This window comes from Venturia canescens, chromosome 4 (assembly GCF_019457755.1).
Source record: "Venturia canescens isolate UGA chromosome 4, ASM1945775v1, whole genome shotgun sequence".
Classification (NCBI taxonomy): domain Eukaryota; kingdom Metazoa; phylum Arthropoda; class Insecta; order Hymenoptera; family Ichneumonidae; genus Venturia; species Venturia canescens.
The window spans coordinates 14677617-14703171 of NC_057424.1; the positions used below are offsets into that span (position 1 = coordinate 14677617).

General features: G+C 41.8%; 1 protein-coding gene across 8 annotated transcripts in view; it reads left to right on the plus strand.

The window, feature by feature from the left end:
• Positions 1-1369: 1369 nt before the first annotated feature.
• Positions 1370-25555, plus strand: part of LOC122408999 (synaptogenesis protein syg-2-like) — a 225695-nt gene continuing 201509 nt past the window's right edge. For 5 of the 8 annotated variants that reach the window (XM_043416164.1, XM_043416168.1, XM_043416169.1 and 2 more), the window contains exons 1-2: positions 1370-1868; positions 7868-8449. In XM_043416164.1, the coding sequence (XP_043272099.1) occupies positions 8320-8449 (130 nt within the window). In that variant the 5' untranslated portion in view covers positions 1370-1868; positions 7868-8319. Of the gene's footprint in view, positions 1869-5912; positions 6806-7671; positions 8450-25555 lie in introns of those variants that run through there. The other 3 variants (XM_043416165.1, XM_043416167.1, XM_043416166.1) reach the window with 3 other exon arrangements.

Genomic DNA, 25555 nt, shown 5'->3' on the forward strand with positions numbered 1-25555 from the left:
ACAGATTGAACCCCTCCATTCTTGCTCCTCGGGCTACCCTCCTGGACTCGATGCCACAGTCTGATCCTTGTTTATATCTATATAAATACTGCGTAAATTCGAATCCGGAGATCGTACAGATATACAGAAATCCATGCACCCCGCCACCATCAACGAGCCCACGGTTGATTTACCATAATTCTCCGGAGAATATTGTTTTCTATCGCACTATTTTTTCCACCTCATACTTTCCACCTCTCCCTTTATAACCTTTCCATATATCATTTCTTCTGGCATTTAACGCTTTTCTCGGATTTCTCGGTCTTTTGCTCCCTCCTCTCTTCTCTCCGGAGTTTTTACTTCATTCTTTTTTCTTTAATTCCTCATCTCGACTGCCGCGCTATTCTCCTCCGGTGTGTTTTCATCCTGCGTACACGAGCAGGCAAGAGACTAATGCCCGCGTAATGCGTGTGGACAGTTACACTGTACACAGGCATAGGCAACGTGTTAGAAATATCCTGTTGGGCCAAACGGTGGGCAGTTTTTTTTCTGGCACTCGACACTTTTCAGTGAACTTTTGCACGCCTTTCGCTTTTATTTTCTTATAAATATCAATTGAAGTACGATGAATGAGTCATGCGAAAAATTCAATTTTCCTTGTGCAGATTTTCTCATAATTTGTTGAGTTTCAAGAGAACTTTATTGCTCGACGATAATTTGTTGCTGAACAACAAATTATTCTCGTGACCCATAATACTCAAACTAGTCAACTCAGCTGGGCAAAAAATTAGGCCACATCGCGAAAAGAAATTTTTTCCAGTCTGTGTGATCGCGGTCCACTATGGAAATAAATCATTATCTCAATCGATTTGCAAGGCAAATTTTCTGTTTTGGAACTTTTGATGTTCGAAAAATGGCAATGCTATTGGAAACGATTTCACATTGGGAGTGCCGAGTTGTCTTTGATATTTTAACGAACAACTCCAAAGTTGAATCTATGAATAAATCTTTCAGTCGTAATAACATTGAACGCTGTTTAATGATTTCTTTCCTCCGGGCAGTGAACTCCGAGTGTATTATCCAATTAGCAAACACGCCGATTTCATTTCCATGGAAATAAATATTCTCCCCTTGGACCCTTGATGTAATTATTGAAAAATGATTTTTTCGTCTTCTTACGTAAACATGCATAATTTTCGCGGACTGTTGGATGGGTCCTGGGGCAGATCGTTGGTCACGAGAAAGAGAAAGAGTGAGAATGAGGGAGATCGAGAGTTTGGGGTTTCGCGGGTGTTGGTGGGGTGTTAGGCGACGCGTCGACGCTGCTCGGAAGCGCAGAGAACTAGTGGGGGGTCCGGGCAACTCGAGCCGCCAGTGTTGAGCCCGCGATCGTGGCGAGCGTACGCGTATATCGTACGCAACGTACGCAGCTGGCGTATATCTACCGCGAAATTCGGAACCCACCTTGCGACTGACGTTTCAAATCTGCCGAAATATCGTCAATTATCTTGGTCAAAAAATCGTAAGATTTAAAAATCGTTCGTGAAAAAAAAAAAACATATTTAAAACGACGAATGGGGAAGATTTAAAAAGAACCCTGAATCCGTTTGACGTTTGCTCCATTTGGACTGGAGGCGCAAATCTTTCAAACCGATGCGCTTCATCGCGTTGAGCCTCAGACGTCAGACTTACCCGCACTTTACCAAAGCTCAAGGCCGTCACATCGTTTCGTTCAAGGACGATAAGAATAAGGAAAATCGTTTTTAAATTTCTGTTTTTCGACCGAGTTGACCAGTCGGCGGTCCAGTAATCGTGGACAATTTACTACCAGGAGTTAAACGTGCAACGTCAAGAAAAAGTGCCATGCAGGATTAAGGATCACACCAATAGTAATTTCGATTGATTGATTATTCATTTACTCTTTTACGATGATCATTATAATTGGTTTCACCAATGATTACAATGAGACTTGAAAAAAGGTCGTTATAACTTTCGGGATTTCTTCGGGGTCCTCTGCTCGATACCGCTCGTCTTTCAAACTGATATGCCGCTCTCTAGCGTGCATTGTCGGAGTAGTCAGCTCGTATTGGGGTTGGTGACACCTGGCTCACTCTCCATCTTTCTCTTTCTCACTCTCTTTCTTCCTCTCGTCGCTTTTCCTCGGTATCTCTGTCTCCATCCTTTTCTCTTTTTATATCTAACACTTTGGATTGGGAGGAACGATCGAGGTCGCGTTCCAGCGCACTGATGTATTTCTCAACTCGAAATGACGACGGGTGTAAGGGAGGTCGCGTCGCGGGCGGAACGCGAAAGTCTCGCCCCGTGCCGAACGAATGGTCCAATTTTCTACGTGACGCCGTTTTGCCACGGTCGAATCTCGCTGCGAAATCTTCTTCGCGGTACACCTAGCAATACGGGAGCAATACAAATGACGCGCTATATTTGTATCGCGAGAGAGTGAACCCACCGCACTCAGTCCGTTAAGGCTGACTGACCCATATAAGACGATGAAGTAAATTGAGAGATCGGACGGGGGGGGGGGGGGGGGGGAGAGGCATAAAAAGAATGGGAGAATAAAGTTTTCGGAACCTCGGGCAAGTTAAATAGGATCGTAGCTGTGATATTCTCCTCGACGAAAGTGGAATTGGAACAATTTGAGACTCTAAGGTTTTCAGGGAAACCAACGAATGGAAAATTATTGGTAACTGTTTGGGTTTCAAACTCTTTAAATACACACAGAATTATTAAAACTTTCATTATTTAAAGTAATCGAACCGATCCAAATGACTGTCGTGGATTCGTGGTAGGGCTTCCTTCGAACGGTGACGAACTATTTGGAAAAATCTCAGCTCATAAAATGTACCATTTCCATTTATTGATCCAGGAATAAAACTATATTTTTAGTTTATATTCGAATTTATTAAAAAATAATCAATTTAGTTATCGACTGAAAACAGATGAGCTTTGCGCGTCGAGTTTCTTGATTTCGACCTTTAGCTGAGGAGTACGTGGCACAGCTCAATATCGATGTCCAATTTTATGATGTTTTATGAAGATGTCAAAAGTGTCAGGAATAAAAATCGAAAAGACTCAATTTCTCAAGATTTTCACAGGCTTTATGGCTACTCAATCTTCAGCTGAAAATAAACATAAAACGATAGTTTTTCGTTTATTAAGGAATGTTTGGATTAGCCATTGACGACTTCAAAAGTCTTTTTAGTTTAACAACAATGAAATATCATGTACGCAGTACTCCGTTAGCACAAACGAGGCACGGAGATGAAAACATTTCATACGCAGTTTGTTGAAAGGCTTTAGTTAACCACTGTCGCCCAACCTGAATTGATATTTCGATAATATTTTTTTCTCTACGAGCCATGCGAGTGTCGGTTGCTTCACGAAACACGAACAGGGCTACACATTCGAACAGATCCTCTTTTCGCATCCCCGCATTTGTGATGTTCAGGGAGTTCGATTCGGTAACGAATTTTCGTCATTCCAAATTATCAGGAATAGGAAAAGTCGAGTCGAACAGACTTCGATAGGAACTAATAATTGTAATGGGCACATAAATGTGATTTTCGAGTGGTCATTGGCGTCGATTATCGACCACGTTCTCTAAAGAACATTAGCGAATCAATAATTAAGTCCTCGCAGTTAAAACGATAATAATGAAAAATAAATTCACTCAACAATTACACTCAAATGTTTCTGCTGTATTCAAGGTACGTTTTCAAAGTGGATCGAAAAAAAATCGAAGCTTTCATTTAAACGTAAAACTTGAGCTGCGTGTTTTGTTTCGGAAAATCTGTGTTTTCTCTTCCAATTCTCGCAATGAACTTTATGGCACAATATTTTAATGGATGATGTGCTCGGTAAGCCTATATTACGAGTCGATATTAAAAAACTGTTTGTATCACATTGAAATTTTACATAAAGTTTCTCACTCGTTCTCTCATTCTCCTTGGATTTTGTTATTCCCAACAGAGTTCGTTAACGCTTCGAGATTTTTGAATTTAGTTTCCGTTAAAGAGAAAATCGATTGGGCTGCGAGAGAAGGAGAAGGAAACGGGATAAAACACGAGAGATAACGGCAGAGATTACTCATCTGAAGAAGAGCAAGTTTTCACGACACGCTAAAGCGAATTTTCCGTACGATTACCTCTCACGACAGTAGTTTCGGATGGCAAATGTATAAAACGTGGAACGAGAGTAGAAGCGAGATTGCGGTCACCATGCGCCGATTCCCGTATCCGTGTTGTTTTTTTTTTCGGCGTGTGCGAGCAGTCGTTATTAGACTAAATTAGCGGAGTGCCGTGTTTGAAGAAACTTCTAATCCAGCGTTTGTGTGAAAATCGATCATTAACCGCAGTGGGTTTTGCCTCGTAATGGACAGAGTTGAGTGTTCACACTTTTTGATCACTCCTAATGACAGACCATAGAATAAATCTGAATAAACGTCCGCTCTTTTAAAAAATCCCACCGGATTGAGCGGATAATCTCGGATAATCTGATCATTTGAATATCGTGTCGATACATAATCGATTACAACGACAAAAAATAAAGCGAATCTTCAATTTTTCACAAGCTAGAATATGACGAGACGAAAAGCCTCAATCGCTTCATCGATTTTTCATTCAAGTTAACACAACCATTAAGCATCGCCAACTTATTTATGTCACAATCTCGTAAAATATCTCATTAAACAAACTTCCCAAGACATTTACTGTAACATCCCCGCGTGCTTGTTACTCCCCGCGTATTTATCTGCTGAAACCATCCCAGGCTTCCGTGTCAGGTTCTCCCCGCGCGCTTTCTCCTCCTCGAGGCTGGGTGTACAACGTCCGCCCGTAGACAACCGGTACGTGATCGCTTTGCGAGCTATAAGGACGAGGGGCGGCTGCGAGATGAGAGGAAAAATAACTTTGCTTGGCTTTTTGAACACCTGGTGTACAGGAGCTAAGACTCGTGTCGCGATTCGCTGTATATATGACGCAAGACGATGGAAATGAGGAAGCGAGGGAAAGAGAGAAGAGAGCCGAGTGCTCGAACGCTCGTCGCAGGCAGAGAAAGCTTGTATTAATGATGGGCGTTTCATCGCTGTAGTGAGGATGCATATAGCCCGATCGAATAGATGTTCTGAGACAACATGTGTATATATACATGTACGCAGGAGTGTGTATACACACTACAGAGGGCGCCCCCGCAGCCATATCGCTCGACATTCACTCGGGTAATTAATCATTTAGCGATTTTATTTAATTATGTCACGGCTGTCAGGATCGTCGAGGCTGAGGGCACACAGGAACACGCGAAGGGATAATATACGTAGAAGCGTACACTTTTGTATGGATATATCTAATCTCTATAAATCTTGAACGGTGTGGATGGATAGATTCTGAGCGAGCGGTGCACAGATCTTTTGACGTGGACAAATTTTAGCGACGAGAATATATAGAGGCTGCTCGCAAAAGAAGGATATAAAGAAGCGAGCGACGAATAGGGGTTGAAGGTAGCGACAGATGCGACGGAAACTTACTAAGAAAAGGATCGTAAGTGATACTCTTAATGTCGTAACTTCTGCGCTGCCTCGCTCCCTCCTCTCTGCCACAGGCAACTTTGCTTTCCCTGGAACATTTTTTCGCTCGAGATTTTTATGCCCGAGATTGAACTCGTTGATAACACGAAGCTTACAGTAAAATATTCGCGTTGCGAGTGCGGCGGAGGGCGTGCTGCGTTTGAGAGCTTTGGGGAGCCAGCCATTTTTAGTGGTTTTCTTGACAAAGGGTTGAGGCGTTGCCAAACTGTCGTTTTTTTTTTCGCATTCTGCATAAAATAAGTTGGGAGCTGTATCGGTACGGAATATGGTTAATCGACGCGTGTCAGCTCGATAATATACACGGACGTAGCCCAGAAAAAATGGGAAAGAAGGATACGGAAAGGGGGTAGAAAAGGCAGCGGGTAATGGGGAGCAAAGAATTCGATTGCGTGTATGAATTCGTATGAATATACATGTCCATACGTAGGCGTCCTGCAACTTGGCCCACTATGAACTCTCGCATAGGTGTTCATCAATCATCGACGATAAAACCCATCTGGGATACGGAAAAGAGGAAAAGTGGGAGGAGGACAGGAAAAAAAGTCGATTTACCTTTTCACTGTGAAATGACGGCAGTGAGAAGCTCGCCCGAAAACGTGTCGGGGAGGGTGACAAGGTGCCGCGAAAAGTATCGTGGAAGAAAAGACTTGGACAAAAGGAAAGAAGCGAAGAAGAATAAAAAGTGAGGAAGCGAGATAGGGGGAAGAGTGATTCCGAGGGAGAACAAAAATGGGGTCGCGAGTCCGAGACAAATTTATATATCTGTATGCACAAACTCCGTGCCTCGTTTTAACGCTGGCACGGCTGAGCTGATCTCATGGTTTCCAAGGAGCGAGAGCTAGTGCGGTATACAGTAGTGGAAACACACGAATATGCAGACCAGACTTTCAATGTGAATTACAACTGGTGCCGCGCGCACGGGGCAGCGGCAGCAATCTCTTGTCCCGCTTTCAATTGTCCCGGCAAAACTCCGACACTTTCTCATTATTGTCCTCCCTGTACTTTTCCGTACAAAGAGCACGAGTCTGCTTTCTCTTTTTCGGGGACTGTGCAAAACTGGTGGGCTACGATTAAAAAATTGTAAATAAAGGAAACAGAAGACCGAAGAAAGTGAAAATAATAGGGGAAAAATTCAAACACGGGGATGCCGAGGAGATGCTTTTCCGTTGGAAGACGACGACGCCTACAGCATCACCCAACTCTAAGAACAATATTGTCTTTCTTCAAGTACATTTTATAGATATATGTACTTTCTTGAACTACACGCGAATCATGAGACACACACATTCTCGTAGTTTCTTTTCGCCATTTCAGTCATCCTAATGCTTCGTTGCTCGACGATATTTATGGAATACGGAAAAACGATGGGGACCTCTAAGAAACATGCTTTTTAGGCTTTTTTTATTATATTCGCTTTTTATTCATCTTTGAATATTTATTCACAAGTTTTTATCTCCTTCTTCCCCTCTTTCTCCGTCTTTCTCTCATCTCGTGTCCCGTAGTTGGGAAATTTCGTTCTGTGGCAAGGCTCGAGTCTTTCACGCAAGACTCCGAAGAGCCTGAAAGTTACGACGAACGAATGGCCCTTCTCATTATTTCGTTTCGTGTCTTCCATGTGATCGAGTCCCACATTACTCAACTCGCGTCATTCCCATTTCTCGCAAAATAAGTAATTGTCAAAATTTCGATAAAAAAGTTCTCATCCAGCTGTGATTCATCGCGACTGGACCAATTCGAATGATCTCAACGTCACTCACTCGCATTCTCCGAGGTGGAAATATATTTGCTTCATATTAGAATTTGAGTACGTTTAAAATGACAAAAATGATTCTAATAATAAAAATCATCTGGAGATGAAGATTTTCTAGTGTATTTTACATCGAAGAATCTGTAACGAGCTCTTTCAATCGAAAGCTCAGCTCAATTTTTCATCTTTCAAGTGAATGACTATCGTTTCGATTACTCATTTCAGCGAGTCTTCCCAGATCAGGTTTTTCACCTCAACAAAAGTTAAAAAAAAATTTTAAATCCAAGTACACGCTTGACCTCACTCTTCTGATACAAAAGTGTGCACATTTCATGTTTCAATACAGTATTGGGGTGAACTATTGAATTGTTGACCTTTCGACTCTCCAAAGAAAGCCTGCTGTATGTAACAATAGTGATGTAAACATTAACATATCGATAATTGATCAAAAACGAAGAGATTCCGATCGAAATGTAAAATGATTTGTCTGCAAAAGTGCAACGTCGAGCCGAAATGTACATAATTTTATTTGTTTCTTGCAGTTTTATTTTCGCCCGTGATCGCAAAGCGGTGGAACATCGAGCTTGATCGTTTTTTCATGTGACCCTTCAAAGTGGTGTGCGCCATCAACTTATAATAAAAAAAAAACACCCACCCACACACACACACACACACACACACACACACACACACACACACACACACACACACACATACACACAATAAAAAAGCGTGAATTTCGTATGACGGGAAGAATATAATCGAGGAAAAATAACGGACTAAAAAAAAGAAGAGGAAGAAAAAGAGGAAAAAAGTAAGGAAACAAGCAAGAGAAGAAACAAAGAGTGCGCGAAACTAGCGTTGAACTGTGATAAAGTGCGAAAACGCGAGCTGGCGAAACAAAGGACGCGGGGCTGCCAGGAAGAAAGACGGGAAGGTGGTGAACCAGGTGGCGGAGGTAAAGTGAATCGTGTCCGGGTGAACGTAGGTGTGAATGAGTAACGACGAGGACGAGGACGCGCTAACTTCAGGTCGACAGGCTGGACATAAAGCAAGTGGAAAAATGAGGTGCCATCCGATCATCGTACTCGTCACTGGCTTCCTCGTCACCGTACGCGGACAAGGTCAGTCACTAAGTTTTTCGATAAACATTCATCTACGCATATAGACAGACACACGTCGCAGTTCTCACATTATTTTAATCGTCCCTCAACTTTTTATTCACCTAATCATTGCTTACGTAAGTTGTCATTCGCATCCTGTAGAAGTGAAACACTCGGTATCATCCTAAATGCAAATAATTCTTTCCACATTATCTGAGAAAGTACTTCGAAAACAGTCACGGGCTAAACGCTAGTTAATTTGTCTTCCGAGAGTTTACTCGGGCGGCCAACTTTTGTAAGTGCGATGTTTTCAAGACTCTGTCCATGACGTTTTACTCGTGGGACTCGTCAAACAAACGGTACACTTTGCAAATTTGGAGCTAAAATATTTATTTTCTTAATGATCGTTCATATTATTGTTTGGGCTACACATTAAAAAGGAACGTTTCTGTATTCACTGAATTCGGTGGTTTAAAATGCATGTAGATTTTTTTATCGACTACGGACGTCGCTAATTTTTTGTCTTTCAATCATTCGACGGTGTCTTTTCACTTCGTATATGCATCAGGTTCGGAATACCCAAGTTTTTGGAAATCCTTTTTCCAGTACCTCGACCATTCTCCCTTGTCAAAAATTTCAATGCCATTTCAGATCGTTATTTAGACAGGAGCAAGTAGTCGCTCCGGTATGTAGCCAGACAATACCCTTTCGGTAGGACGAGTAGTCACTAGTTTTATCTTCCACGCCGATATATTTCCAAAGCGCTTCAATTCTGCCAACACCAACTCCATGTTTCTGTATTAAAACGAAGTAAATTTCGGTTCGTTTTCAATGAAAAATCCTCTTGGATTCGAACTTCCGATTGCTCTCGAAAAAGCTATGAAAAGCTCGAGTTTATGGGTTTCACCACGATCAGCTGATTGTCACGATCTTTACCGCGAGATGAATACGAGTAAAAACGTTGTTGTTGTGTGGAAACCGATCCACCAACAATGACGATGCGATACTGTCATGTTATGCCTGTCGATGTCGATATACTTCGCACCATTGGCGAATGCTCGTTTTAACTTTTTCGCTTCGTTTTTGTTATCCGGAAACAAATTTCGCAATGTTTTTCGTAACAAATATTATTTTGAAGGTTCACCGTCACTGTTGTTATTCCAGGATTTCTACTACATTCTTTCACTAGTCTATTTTTTTAACGGTCAAATGGTTTTTTCAATATTTTTACGACAAAGAAAGGCATATGAAATTTCAATTACAATGAAACGATTGTGGTAACAACAGCTCGTGATCAGAAACCCTTCAGTGCCATTTTCGAGCAATTTATATGTGCCAGTACGCGCACATGACTCATACACAAAAATTTATATGCAAAAACACGCACGTGCTGTATGGAAAAATTTAATGACCGAATATAACCGGAAAGTGTGTTACTCGCATTTCCATCTATCAAATTTTCCGTTGTATGATCGATACGTAAAATATCGTTCATGCTTATAAAATGGGTTTTACGTTTGCAAAAACTAAAAGTATATTTGACGTTAGAATTTATTGGAAAAATTCAATGATTCAACGCAATAAAATGCAGCCGTAAATTCATTTAAAAATCATTTATACTTTGCTTATTAAAAGTACCGGTGGAAATTTTATATTTTTATGTCATACAGTTGATTTTAAGTATGAAAATATATTAACCTAGTCTACTAAAAAATACCTTAACTTTTCACAAAATGAAAAATATGATTTCACAGATTTTTTTCACTCGAAACTGAAGACTGATTTAACACGTGATGTTAACAAAATAAAACGCACCGTCTTAATGTAGTTCGTGCACGAAACGATTTTCTTAAAAAAGTCTTGAAATTTACTCAGAGTTTAAATCGGTAATCGACTGACAGACATGACAAATTTTGAAGGATTCCTCGTATTGGTTATTGAGATAAACGTGTTTCAATATGAAGAAAAATACACGGGGGCATAGGGACTATGCGTAAAAAATCGTTTACTTTTCCACATAGCGAATGAACGCTACTTACGAAATTTATGAAAAAGTACACAATAACAATGAAGTTTCTAATGAGGGTCTGGGAAAAAATTCGAGACAATTGTCTTACTACTAAAACAGATACATTACGTTGAAAATTAAACGATATTGGTAATGAGCATTCGTATAACCTCACATTTGCTTATTTCGGCATTTTGGTTCTTCTTGGCTTGACCCATTCCTGTCGTGGTCTTGTGTCTTTTTATTAATCCTTTTCCTTGATCGATTTCCCTTCGTGTTTTCCCTTTGCCCTCTCTGATGCGACTTTTTACACAAAAAATCCACAGTATTTTAGTTAGAGACGAATGAAACTTCGGGTTCGGTCAGTGATGGATCCCCGATTAGTGAATGGCTTGTAGTTTCATTCGCCAAAAGCTGGCGTTGAAAAAATGTATTTAAAATTTCGAATTAATAACTCCGACATTAATTTAAAGTGGTAATATCTTTAATGAGGAAGTGAAAACCGACCCAATTCGGACACCCATAAAATACGATCCTTCAGACACGATCTACCTTGACACGTGAAAAAGCACTAAGAAACGGAACGATTTAGGAAAGTAATCTAAGAAGCAATTGTAAACAAAATAAGGTCGAGTAGCCCGAGTCCGAGGACAGTCGGTCGCACGATTGAGCGGCTTAATAAACGAGTACGCGAAACGATCGTATTCAGAGACGTTAAAAGTACGAGTAATTGCGAGGGCTCGTTTAGACCTGGTCGTGTAATCGAGCCGCAGGCTTCGAGGGCCCGTGAGCTCTTTGCTAAGTATCATTCGCTTTCACGTTCGCCGGGCGGACTCTTCGTGTTGTGCGAGGCGACCGCACATGCGAATACGAGTACATATTAATGTGTAAAAACACAGACGATTGGAGAGAAACACATGGAAAGCGAGTAAAGCAGTGCGCATATGCGTTTCAGTGACATCGCTCTTTGGCTCGTGTTTTTGCGAGCGTGTTCTCCAATTATGTGTTACACGCCGTGTATTACATTTAAACACATTGGTGCCCATTGTGGGGTACGCGCGAGCGCCTACCATTCTCCTCTATTAGCCGTAGGAACGTTTGTACAGACAATACACAGGCGCATTATATCCATAGAAGCAGAGAGGTACATGGTTCGGACGCCGCCGCGCCCGTGCCCAGCAGTTTGCGGGCGTCGAGGCGTGGTCGACGAATTACGTGTCGCGGTGCTGCCTGAGGGGGTTACGGGCTGGTGCACTCCCTTTCCTTTGCTCCTTTGCAATCTTTTGCTCTGTGTAAATGTGCAGTATACAGAGCTACGTTTGACGTGTATTAAGGGGAAAACAGGTGAATGGTCGACCGAGCTTTTTCATCCTCGATATCTTCGTGTATAGATTTCACGAAATTTATTATCGCGAGCGAAGAAAGTAAAGTGAGTAACAGCCACGTCGAGCTCGTGCGGCGATCTCGAGCTTTGTAATCAACCTCGAAGGCTTCTTTACGTTCCCCTGCATATCTCTTTGCAATGATCTTCATTGAACTCGATTGTTCCGCTGGAGAGATTGCACATTTTAACGAAAATCGACCGGGCGAAGTTTAGTAGCAACGGGAATAAGTGAGAAGCTGAGTACGAATGGACGTTGAAAGGGGGATAAGCTCCTTCGATTAAATTATTTCGAGAACGAACAAGCTTGTCATGCTCCCCAATTATTTTCTCGTCAGCTACAGCCCCGTCGTCGAGGGTTTCCATGTTGGAATAAAATCACTTGGAAAATTGGTTGCTTGCGTGGTTCGGCCATACAAGCGCTGTAGGTTATTGAATAATAGTACATTTTTTATTCATACGTAGCTGATTCGAAGTTTTTGATGTTCAATTATCATATTCCCTCGAACTTACTTGGAGCATAAATATGAGGATTATTCATCGAAGTTTGCTCGTGCCCCCTTTGCATTTCGTATGTCACACAGTAAAATACGATAGCAGTAAAATACTCGCACGGCGTGCTCCTCGGCGCGAGACAGACGCGTGCCACTCTCATTCCCTCATCTCACTCACACTTAGCAACCTATAACTATCTTTCTTCTCATTTTTTCACCGAGTTTAGCACTCTTCACGGTCGAAAGAGCGCCTCAACGATGAGAACGCGTGTCTGTCCGTTTAATATCCTAACCGGAAGCAAGAGCTACGTGTACACACGATTGCCTACACACAAAGGGCGACACTCGCGCCTCGCCTCCTTTCACTTTCCACATATATCCTGTCTCCCGATATCACAGCCACGTAATATAACATCGTGAATATATCGCTATGATTAGGCTCTTGAGTTACAGCCCAAATATTGACCCTTGATGCGATGGCGGGCTACGCAGCCATATGGGGGTGGGAAAAGAAGCGAAAAGAACTATCGTTCTGTAAATATGAAAGTGGAAAAGAAAGAAAGTATAAAAAATGGATCGGACAGACGAGGATTACTAACCCACTCCCTCCTGCTAAATTTCTTTCTTCGCTGCGTAATCGCGGTTGTGTTTCAGTAGACGGAAAAAACGAGACCGAAGATATACTGGATTGCAGCATCAATTCGAAGAGCAGTAATAAATATTGTTCTATCCACCGTAATAAAAAATAAAAAAACTCAAGAGTCTTTTTCTCTATAAACAAAAAAATTATACGTATGGTAAAATGTCACACGCATTCGCGGTGTATTTATCATAGAATTTACTGTGCTGACAGTCAACATTTGTGATTTACAATCTATTTTCACTTAATGTAAGTGCTACTCTGACACGATGAATAGCACTCGAAAACAAAACGAAATATAGTTCTCACGCCCATCACTTTTTGCTATCGACATAAAGCTGTTTAGAATTCAAGGAAGGAAAAACTGTAAAATTCAAAAAGTACTATGCTGTTTGTAGTCGGTGTCTAAATACTTGGAAAATTCTTGAAAAATATAATATATTTCTCACTATACAAAGCGAAACCGTTTACTGAAGAAATGTTTACTGAAAAAATACAATATTCGTGGGCTCGATGAATATCCACGAATCCTCCTGTGTTTTTATCAGGCTTCATCACTCTTATGATTTCCGGTCCAAACGTATGTCGTGGGACAGTGTTTTTTGACTTTCTTGAAAAATAACGAACGCCACCACAGAAGAGGATCTGTAAAAATGGTATTTCTGAGTGTTGTGACTAACGCTGCCTCGAAGGCCACTGCTCCGATGACTATAGGCTACATCACCCATCGACTCGATCGTTGAAGGACGACATGCGCGTGCCCGTGGCACCTGGGTCATGTTACCTGAGCTTGTAACGTCCAGTACCCAGCTGTGACGGATGAAGATGAGTATATAATAGATGCTTGGATCAAAAAGGTTCAGCGACGAACAGTCCTTCGAGGTCGCGGTTTAAAGTGGAACTTTTTCCTATTTACGTTCACGTGACGTTCATTTCACGAAATATTTATCAGACTCGACCTTTTTGACGGATCTCTTTCGAGATAATATTAGTAGAACAAAGATCTGTTCCGCATTGTGAAAACACAAACTCGATCGGTCACCTTCGATCGGTCCCAACACAGCGAAAGGTGCGTCTTCTCAATTTTCACAATTTTTCAAATATTTCGAAACTTTGGTTTAAAGTTGAGGAATTTTTCCGCATACCCGACATCGCGCTGCCTTTCGCTTTGGTGGAGCTCCGATTTAACGGGTAATAATGAAGTTTTATTATGAGGCAAACTCCGAATCACGTCGAGAATTTTCGGGAGCGCAGAAGCTTCAAATGTTTGAAAAAGGTTTCGTTTTTTTTATAAATTCCAAATACTCATAATGCCATAATAGTCTTTCATAATTAAGAATTTACTGTTAAACTATTAAATCGATTTACAATTGTGTTACCGCACGTCCCACAAGTTGATCGATATTCGGTGTTATGACTCGTGTAACATCCCTTCGTATGGATCAAAGTACACTGTAATAGAATGGTAAAAAGAGAAAAAGAGCTGCGGTGTGTGGCGTGGGCGTTGTCCAAACAGCCCGGTCATTGTTTCTTGCTGGTATCCACGCGGACTACCCCAGGGAAAAGAGTAAAGAAAAAGAGCGATCAATTAACGTTCCCAGAAGAATAAATATTTGCCGGGCGGGTGTGGTAATTTAAAGAAATGTTCTCGTTCATTACAAACACTTCGCGTGCTATATTCTTGTCGAACTGACGAAATTCTTGTTTCAGTCATATTTATTGAGAAAAAAATAACACATATGCAATCGAGGATTTCCCACTAGTTACGGCCGTTGGACGTAACTCGCAATTACGAAAATTTACAATAATCTTCGTGCTCCTGGGATTGTCAAATAAAAAACTTTATGTTTTCATATTTATATGCATGTATGCGAAACGATTCTGGGACAAATTTTTTTAGTAATATCGCGAGGCAGAGTTACGAGAGGTTAATTATTAACGTTATTAGCAGAGTTAAGATATTATCGTTAGCTCTGGAGTATACAACTCACACATGGAGCATGTGTATATGTAAGTTCGCATAAATATACGTACACGCGAAGTAATTCTCCTTCGTATTTCTCGTCACAGAACGCTCGGTACGTTTTTTCTTTTCTTCTTCTTTTTTTTTTTTTTTTGTAATTCCATACGACTACCTCGCGCACTTTCGACTAAAACTACCCCTCTTTCAACGAGAGCGCGGAGAGCTATAGCGTGCTGCTTAATTCTTTCAGGCCGCAACGAACCCTTCGCGGCGCTTACTCCAAAAGTGAAGGAGCAAGAGCTAAAAAGAGAGAGAGAGAGAGAGAGAGAGAGCAGGACAGTTTGGACTCCGGGACTTAGACTCGTGCTGGCTATCTCGCAAGCCACCCCTACCTGCTTCCTCGTTCTACGGTTCCTTTCGTAACGCTCGACAACTTTTCGTTTCAGCATTGCAAATTGTTTGGCACGACAGTTTCGCCCGATGGCCACACACCATGGCAACCACGCGCGCGTTTCAATTTACTCTTTTCTCTGGCGAATCTCCTGCTTCTCTCCTGCTACGTTCACCCTCTTTCACTGCAACGCCGACGGGCTTCTTCTCCTCCTCATCTCCTCTCCGCATCCTCATCTTTACACTCTTCTTTTTCTTCACCTCGGGGCCCGCTGCACAGGCATTGCGAATATTTACTTTTTTTCGGTCCTCCCATCCCGCTGCGACGACAACGACGATTTTTTCTTTCACTTTTCTCTCATTTTTCAATGAGTCTCCCCCTTTCAGACTCCTTCTTTGTTTATTTGGAAAATTTTCGAAAATCTATTTCGAACGGACTTCGTTCACTATTTTTATTTTCCATTTTTCCGGGCTCAAATTCCACGAAAATGTTCATTTAACGATGCCACTTTGATTCGTTCTCCGAATTCCAACTTCAATATATTATTTCAAATTCCTCCGATTTTATAATTGGAAATGGTATTCGAAAATTTTGAAATGTTCGCTGGCGAGTTTCATTTATAAAGAGATGAATATTTCCGACACATTCATACGTTTTTTTTAAAAGATCGGTGAACTGCTCGCTAACGAAAACCAAAATCAATCTCGGTCTCTTTCATTCTTCAATTATTCGCTGGATTATATTGAGAATTTTTCAACAATCAAGTACCTCGCGATGAATTCACTACAAAAATACCATACGCGATCCGTATTACATGAATAGAATACAAATGAATCGAATCGCAGAGCGTTCACTGCAATAATTGAATGAGAATCAACCTCATGAGTTTAATTGATGGAGCCTGCATATATTTACTGGAATATCGTCGCCGATCGTTCAACAGCCAGTCGATTCATTCTGAACATTTCATTCCACAGTATTCTGATTCTCATGCTGATCGCAGCGAGTATTATCAGCTATTTACCAGCAAAAAAGCCTTTCGTAAAAGCCTGCAATGAAGTTCTATCTATAAATCGAGGTGAGCAAATGACGAAGCTTTCAGTATGCGATTATTCGTCACTGCGGTTCCGAGGACACCTTAACAGCCAAAAGCATATTCAAGATATTACAGTTTTTGTTTGAAGATTATATCCACGTATCACGAAAACCTTTACGAAAATGTGAGAATGAAAAACCCTACAAAAGTTTACGTACGACCACATCAATTTACCTTAAAAAATGCATGTCCTCCAAAGTACAAAAGTGTCATTGCCCTCGCTCTCTTATTCGTTTGTTCCTACGGCTCAAGTTGCACCGTATGTCAAAATGACCCTCGTGAATCCTCCCTCAACTGCAGCGAGTGGAATCGTCCCATACAGTCCTTCATGCATATCAATATTTAAGTACGTAATAGCTGTTAGGATAGCCTATTTCCATGCGGGCGCAGAAAAATTCCACTGGTCTGGTGCGAGTACAAAAAGTATACGTGTCTGCACACACCGGCGAGCGCGTTTCGTCTCTCCACTCCTCGCCTCTTCCCTCTCTCAACGTATCTATCCCATACGAGATGCACCTCAAGATCTGTGCCCAGTACGAGCCGGAGCATCAATAATTTAAGTGAACCGAGAGAGAATTGCCACGCTACACTCACCGCGGTGCGATAAGATCGCGATCGTGGAATTTCTCTTCCCTTGCCTTGCTGCGCTTGCGGGTGGACGGGGATAGAACTCGTGCACACCTCGGAGCGTTAATACTCGGGGGTGATGTTGATATCTGACGGGGTAGATCTCAAAACATACAGAGTACTTTTAGCACTATGAGGGCAGGATATTTCTGTGGCGCGACGAAGAAAATCGACACGAAAGTTTGACGGATCTGTGGCGATCTTATCGAAGCTTATACAATTCCAATAATTCGTTTTAAGAGTCGTCGAGCGATAGCGTGCGCAGCGCCAAGTGTCCAAAAATCAAACTAAAATTCATTTCCACCGAATTTTGTTGCGAATATGATGACTACGCGAATATAAATAAAAATACCAAAAAATGGGATTTAATTGACCGATTCCGGCTGTGCTCCGTATTCGGACACCAGATTTTCCTCATCAACGCAACGAATAAATGAAACTTACAAAGATCATTTTAGCACAAATTGCACTCACATTTGTCACAACCGAAGAGACCGGAGCCGAATTCACACCATTTTACTATGCTCATTACGAAATTTATTTGTCAGGAATTCAATAAAAACTGACGGAGAAATCCGGTAAAATACACGCGAGGCGTCTGACATGTGACAGCGAGCGTATTTGCTGTATAAAAGCCACCATCGATTTTGAGTTGGTCACGAGAGCTCGATGGCTCTTTTGTAATAAGGATAAAATAAAGGTTACTCACCGTGGCTCATTGCACTGATTAAGTCAATAAGTTTACGAAAAGTCCCAAATCGAAAGGTCTGTTGTTTTTCTTCATGGTGAATTTACATAAAGCAATGTATTCTCGAGAAAATTTTTCTTGCATCAGCGTCGTTTTTTCTTTCAGCTTTTACCCCGTGATGTTGTATCCTGTAACCCTCAGCGAGTGTATACCTGTTACTTAGCACAGCTGTGTGCTCGAGGATAGCACGGGAAAAGTTTTCGCTCCCATGAGATTCTCTCTCGATGTACTTTGGTGGAAAGTTGGCCATCTCGTCGAGAAACGTGTTTCGCTAGAATGTATATATTTATGCCCTCGGACACATCTATCCACGTACATATACACGCGTATTGATGGCCCTGCGGCTACGGGAATCTTTTTTTAAGGCAAAAGGGCAGCGCAGGAGAGGAGAAAAGCACGTCTGGAAGAAAACGTACAAGGCGCACATCGCACAGTGATGAGCGAGGATAAAACTCGAGGAAACGCTGTGCTTCCTCTCTCTTCGCCTCTCCGTGCTCTTTTTCCTCGTTTCTTTCCTTCGTTATTCGCTTTTTCTTACGTTGTTGTAAAACGCCAAGAACTACGGGCTGAGTCACGCGGTCGAGTTGTTTTCGCAAACAATTTTATCGCCACAAGAGCAACGACGTGAAATTATTTCAAAAATTAGCACAGCTCGCGAAAGCCTGAGAATACTGAAGCAGCTCGAGGACGTTTATTAGCAGCGCTATTAACACCGGAGTGCGAGAAAGGGAGCGGGGCTCAACTCCCCGAGTTTCGATCGTCTGGGGCACCATGTCTGAGACGCCAGTAATAATATTTATAATCGCCCGACGAATTCGCACGAAGATCAGCCGACCTCTAGGCTGTTGAGACCGAGACTGCTGAAGTAGCCAGAAACAACATTTCAAAATGACACCGGTCATACGACTATCCACATAAAGAATGAACTTATCGAATTCGCTAGTGACGAAATTGCATTTAATCATTCAATTAGTTCGTCAGCGCACGGAAACCGCTGCCGGAGCAAAGTGTGCTTTCACTCGCAGCTAAGAAAAAGGAGAAATAAATCAACGAATCCGATTGAAACAAAATAAACGAAATTTTCCATTTGCATTGCTCGTCTCGAATCGGCAATGTTGTAACCTCATCGCACCCTTTTCGTAGAGTAAATTCAAGCGCCGATGAGCTCTGCTCCCTCTTATTCCGCGAAATACGAGCCTTGTAAGTAGAATTTCTTGTCGACAGAAACGCAATTCCCATTCGCATTAATTGTATCTTCGCCTGTGTATAGTCAGCGTCATACCCCCAGATACGCGAGCATTGACGGCTTTATCGAAGCTCCACTCTCGCGTAAAAGCTCGACGAACGTTGTGTGCATCTCAGCTTCTCGGGTGCCCACATATTCGTCCAGGCTCCAATATTATGCGGCCTCTGTCTATCTCGATATCGGAATGTACAGCACTGTACGAGTTTCCTTTTCGTACCCTTCCCTTATCGGCCTTGTACGTACGCCGTGCGCCGTAGGTACAACGCGCCTCGGTTAATTGCACTCGCCAATCCCACGCACCGGGGATCCCACCGATACGATTATCGTGTATCGAGGGCCAATTAGAGGGAAGCACCTTAACGAGTGAGAGAGAGAGAGAAAGGGGGAGCATGAGCAGTTGATCTGAGCAGGAGGAAACACGTGGAGATAGAACTCTCCCGCAGGCGCGAAATCACGCGATCCTGGCTTCGTGTTGTGGACTCTCACTCACCGACGTCATCATTATCATCATCACGAGGATGGACCTGCTCCATTGTAGCTCATCTTTTGACGCAGACCCTCTTTGTTAGTCAGCTCTGGACTCTTACCCTCGGGTGATATCATCGTCACTGCTACGATACCGAAGTGAAAATCCGCAGAGAACTTGACGAGGGGTCGTGACAATATTAAGTGGTATATTATTGATAAATTACTGGACGATGTCGTGGGAATAATCAGCTCGCGTTCTGACGTAGTGTTCAATCGAGTCTACTAAGCTTTGATGATACGCAGCGAGTTAAAGCGACAAATATTTCGTACATTGGCTCTTTTTTGGGTATTTTTTTAAGTATTTTCGGGGTCAACGAACGAGGTTGAGCGTGAAAAAGCTTGGGGAAATTTGTCACGCTGCGACGCTTACTCGAACGATATTTTCGAGAAATTCGTATGGGATAAAACATATATTTTCTTGAAGAAAGAAAACGGATTGACGAGTTGAAAAAGTTTGTTCGAGCGATTGAATGCAGGTCAATTCTAGTAATATTCTGGGGCTGCTAGTTCACACACTGGCCAAAGAAAAATTCTCGAATTCGATTGCGCTTTAGGAATAGTGTACGCTTCTGGGGCACAGGGAATAAAGAAGCGGGCCGAGATAGCGAGCTGAACGCACCAAAGTTTCAAAGAACAAGATGAGAAGATGCGAAGCGATATCTTCTCGTGGGTCGGTATATATTTATACATCCAGGAACTCGCTCGTGCGGAGCACAAGACGTTCTCCTCGTGACCCCCTTCGCCCTGCTGTAAAATTCTCGTAAAACCCCCCCGAGACTTTGTGGATAGAGAACCGCAGGCGAATAGATACGAGCCGCGGGGGGTGATAGTGGCTTCTCCCATCGGACGCTTGTAAAGCAAGCAGAAAACTATAAAGTTGCGAAGTAGCCGAAACGAGCGAATTGAGACGGTACACAGAGTCGCGCGGGAGGAGGAAAGAAAGACAGAGAGAAACGAATGAGGAAAGTAAGAAACGTTGAAGGGATGCAAGTGTGCGAAGATAAAATGCACACGTATTCGCGTATTGAAATATTGTAAGAATACATTTACCATCTTTTGTTTCTCATCTACGAACGGGGAAACAGGGGCATGGATATTAGTTTTTTCGAGCATTTTCATTTCGGATCCGTCGGTTTTATCAATCATTCGCGCAGCTCTACATTTTTTATACTCATTGTGCTTTTGGTTGTGTCGAAATTACGTTACGGAAACAGCCCTTACGAAAAAAATAATAAGACTACGCATTGATGCAGTTCGCTGAATGTGTTTTTCAAAATTTTTTACAACTTTGACTTTTTTTTATTGCCACAAATTTATCGTCGTCTACAAATAATGCAATGAGAATCGAGAAAAAAATTACTGTCGAACTATAATAACGAACGTGTCTCTTTCTCTGATTTTGTTTTTGCTTTTCCTTCGTATACACAGAACACTGTGGACACGATGCGACTTTCTCAATTCGATATTTTCTTGTCTTTTTCCTCTGTGTTCGTTTCTCAGTCTCTTTTGTTGTAGTTTTCATATTTTTCAATTCTCTCAGTCTTTTTTCATCCTCGTTTTTATTTCACTCTGCTTCTGAACGTGTGTTTTCTATTCCATCGTCACGTTAACATTAATTGTGGCTCAATGACCGAAAAACAAATAAAACTGAGAAAATCGTCTTTTCGCTTAGACTGCTTAAATCATTGAGAAAAAAAACCGTCTCGCTTATTTTTTATAATACTTCCATGGAGCAAAGAAACTAACCAAAGCACTCCCCGCCGTTCTTTATCATTTTTGTTTTCATTTTCATGCGATGTTTCAGAACACTCGCTATAAGTCTCATTATTCATCAACAAATTGAATGACGGAAGATACCGAATTATTTCGAAATGCAGAACAAACTCGTATTCGCGTTCATCAAAAGCTATTTCGAACGAGATCCTAAACTCATCGTAATTTCAAATACACACAAATTACGTAATGAGAGATCGTTGTTCGGTTGTGTTTATCAGTCGACTAAACATCAAAGACGTTTATGGATTGGAAATTAAATCCCTCATGCCGACGACCACGCGTATTTTACATTTCTAACCGTAACGCTATTTCGGTGCAACGACGCACGCACAATGTTAGCGTGTACCGCAAACCCTCGCGGTTGAACGCAAATTTGTCATTGATTAATCGCTTCATAGTTGGACACAATAGAATTATTGGAATATAACGAATAACGATAGTCGTAACTTCGGTTGAAAATACTTGAAAGATTCTATGGCGTTAACACATCAGCGTGCTTCGTCAATGTTAGAACCTTTTCGATCTACGCGACAAAAAATTTCCTCGTATAGTATCGATGATCAATTGCTGGCATTCATAGTGGAGCAGGAAGAGTCTCAACAAAGCAATAAAATTCAAGTGCCCATGATAGTAATATTGAAAAACTATGAGGCGAAAGCATCACAGCAATATATCGGATTCTCCGCATTGATGCATATTCTTCAAGACGTTTTCAGACAATATGTGTCATATACCGCTCGAGTCGCCACGCAAGAGATAGCTGAAAATTTCTCCATTTAAAATTTTCCACACCATTCGATTGATCAGGATAAAAAACGTCACAAACCGGTTTCACTATTTTTTCCACGAGTTAAGCTTCGTTTATCCCTTTCGGTCAAGCGGTGTGGAAAATCTGCGGCATCGGAATTTAAAAGCTTACCGAGCTTCGACACTGAACTCATTCATTGATACACATTTTCCGAATACAAAAACTTTGGGTTCTGATTTCACAAAAATCGTCCACTATTCACCTGCCCGTTAGGTTCACTGAGTATCCATTAACTTTCATTAAGCATGTAAGCATAAACGTCGAACCGTTGGTCTATGGAAACGTGATGTAAGCGTTTGAAAAATTGGAATGAATATGTGTTCGAATACAAGCTGAGTTTAGTATTCACTTGACCCATTAACAAATGTGTCGAGTGTTGATGGGCGATTAATCCACGAACGTGACAACGTATTACAGTAAAAACTTTTCCGGTTCACATTTTAGTCCGAAATATGTCAACGGTGTTAACATTTGAGACGGAAATAAGTAACGAAACCAAGAAAACGCACGTGCTTGGCATCTGCACGGGTATTTATAACCTGGAAATATGACGAACAGACGAAAAAATCCGAATGATTTTTGAGCTAGAACTCTACGAATGTTTCAACACTTCGGTCGAATAACTTCGGTGCGTAATCCGAACGACGTATCCTCACTCCGCCTCTTCCAACATGTTTGTTGTGTTCGTCTTCTTTGCTCCCTGCCTCTTTCTCACAAATTTCGTTCGAATGCCATTTCCTCCTCATATACATTTCATCAACTCGTTCTATCTCATGACATCCACCAAATGATGCGTTTCACGAGGAGTTTCTTGCGTCCGCAGTTTTCCCACGATTTCACCGGGCCGGGAAATATCAGGCAAATTATCGACAAGTAGTGAGCTTGGTCATCACCTCCCTCGAATATGGTCCTTTCTGTCCACCTTGCTAATTAGGGTAGATAATGATTTAACCAATTCGCCAAACTTCAATTCTCTTCGTCGAGTAAAGTTCGCTGGTAAGGTGCAGTATTCATTTCGGTTTGACGATCAGATTCCGGATGTGTCAACCCAAATCCGTGGGTTTTGTTTTCCATCCATCGGATAATGTCGAAAGATTTGTAGAAGAAACAAGTTTATTATTAAAAATTCCTTTCGGAGTGAAAATTTGTACGTATATTTTTGGATTTCAGTTGTTTTTCGAAGGAGGTTGCGACGAGTGGAAATTTTTAGGGAACTTCAGTGAATCAATAGGTATGCAAATGTGGGTCGTCGTATCGCTATTTCCTTCTCTGGTAGCCCGAATTCATCGATCCTTCTATACCATGATGGATTTGCCCCGTTGGGTTGGACGAGATATCGAAGTGCACGAGGGCCGGGACACGATTCTTTTTCAGACGAAACGACCGCACAGCGAGTCATGTGTTTCGTAAGATCGATTTACGTATATTTACGATGCGGGACGGGAAAGAAAAATGAAAAAAAGTGAGAAAGAGCGAAAGGATCGATACATCTCTTGCGAGGAAACTGGAGCAACAGCGACAGAGCGAGCGCGCACAAGAACAATGTGCTTCTATACACGAGCAAATATATTTGTATATAAGTACGTTATTTTTGCAATCTCATAAGCTACATAGTGCCAGCGCAACCTTTCCGGCTCAAACGTACCAACACTAGTGTGCGGATACACCTTCAACCTCTTTCTTGGCCGCAGTTTTACCTGCCGAGCGACACGCGATCCCCTTACAAATCCTTTCCACTATTACCCCCACAGACACACATACACACACGGGCACACACCATTTTTGTTTCCTTTCCGTCCATTCTCAGTCTTTTCTCATTGCTCTCTCTTTCTCCCTGTCTCTGTCTCCGCAGTTCCTCATTTCTAGATCGATATTGTCCTGCTTGACAAAGTCTCGATACCTACGAGGCTTTATTCCGGCTCTGTTTTTCGAGCCCTCGTATATAATTCCATTATATAAAATGCATGAGAAAAACAAAAAGTAATGAAACAAGCACGGGAAATGCTCGATTCGTGAAAAGTGAATTATTTCATCCGAAACATAATTTCAACCCTGAGGATATTTGTGGATATTGACATTTCATACGTCAAGAATTTCGATCGTTTTCGATGACTTCGTACACCTGAAATAGCCACGGAAGCGAGACGTTTTTGGAAATGCTTCTGACGTCGGGGCAAATAGGACGAGAGCTAGTATTCTCAGGAAATGATACTCTCACCTGAATCTGTCATACTTCGTACCCAAAATAATGGATCTTACAAATATTTTATTTTCCAACTTACTTTCCGACGATTCTCACGGTAAAATTTTCAGAAAAGTGATCAAATAAATATAGAATCGTATCATACTTTTGAGAAAGATTCTCGCTTTGCACCGAGGAATTAAAAAATAACGTCAGATCAGTTATGTCCTATTAATTGACAGCAGATGCAGATACTGAAGTTCTGCAGACTACTAGAACATGCGGCAGATAACTGTTTCGAGAGCGATGAAATTATTGCTCACGACCTAGATTCGGTTTTATGACTTTATAATCCGAGGCATAATCATGTACAATCAATACAAGGTATGGCGAATAGTCGCAGAGAAAAGAATGAAAGACAGAAGATTCGCGTAGACGAGAGAAAATGACGGAGAGAAAAAAATGGAGATTCATACCGGAGCGTTCTTTTCTGAGGACCTTATTAGAGAAAGGGGATGGTGGATTCGTGAAATCATAATGATCTTGAGGATAGCATCATGATAATACACCCCTTGGCTTCTACCGTTCATCTCCCTCTCCCTCTTTCTCTTTCGCTCTGTCTCTCGCTCCCTGTCCTCTTCCATTTTTTCCTTTTGCCTTCGTGGGTTCGTGTAATTAAGCTGTTTGTATTGTATGCCCCAGCCAGCGGCATCGGCTCGACGTTGCGAGCGAATTATATGTGAACGGGGTTGAGTCTATAGACTGCCGTCTCCCTGGGGCAAACAACACGATCTTGCACGTTCAGGTGTGCACGTGTGCGTGTCTCTCAGTCACGTATGGATTGTGATAAAACAATGTTCGTGCGTTGGTGTAGGGGATCAAGAAGGACAAACATTAACGAGGAGGAGGCTTTCAAAGAACTTGCCTCTTTTGCTTTCAAGTCGTTGTCAACGGCTCGGATTGAACTTAACGATAGATCCAATTAATGGAGTCTACTCAATTCACCACGAGCACCGTTCAAGAATATCAATATTACCTTTACTCTGCTAAACTCTCATTATCGGAGTGTAAACGAGCCTGATCTTGCTCTTTGGAGTGGCAGATATTCATCCAGATTTACAGATCTAATCGACACACTTTTTTTTTTTTTATTTTCTTATTTATTTGCAAAATATTTTTAAAAACTATTATTTCTTTCTTTCTACGTTGAAGATTCGTGCTCGCGGTTTCGACTCGCAT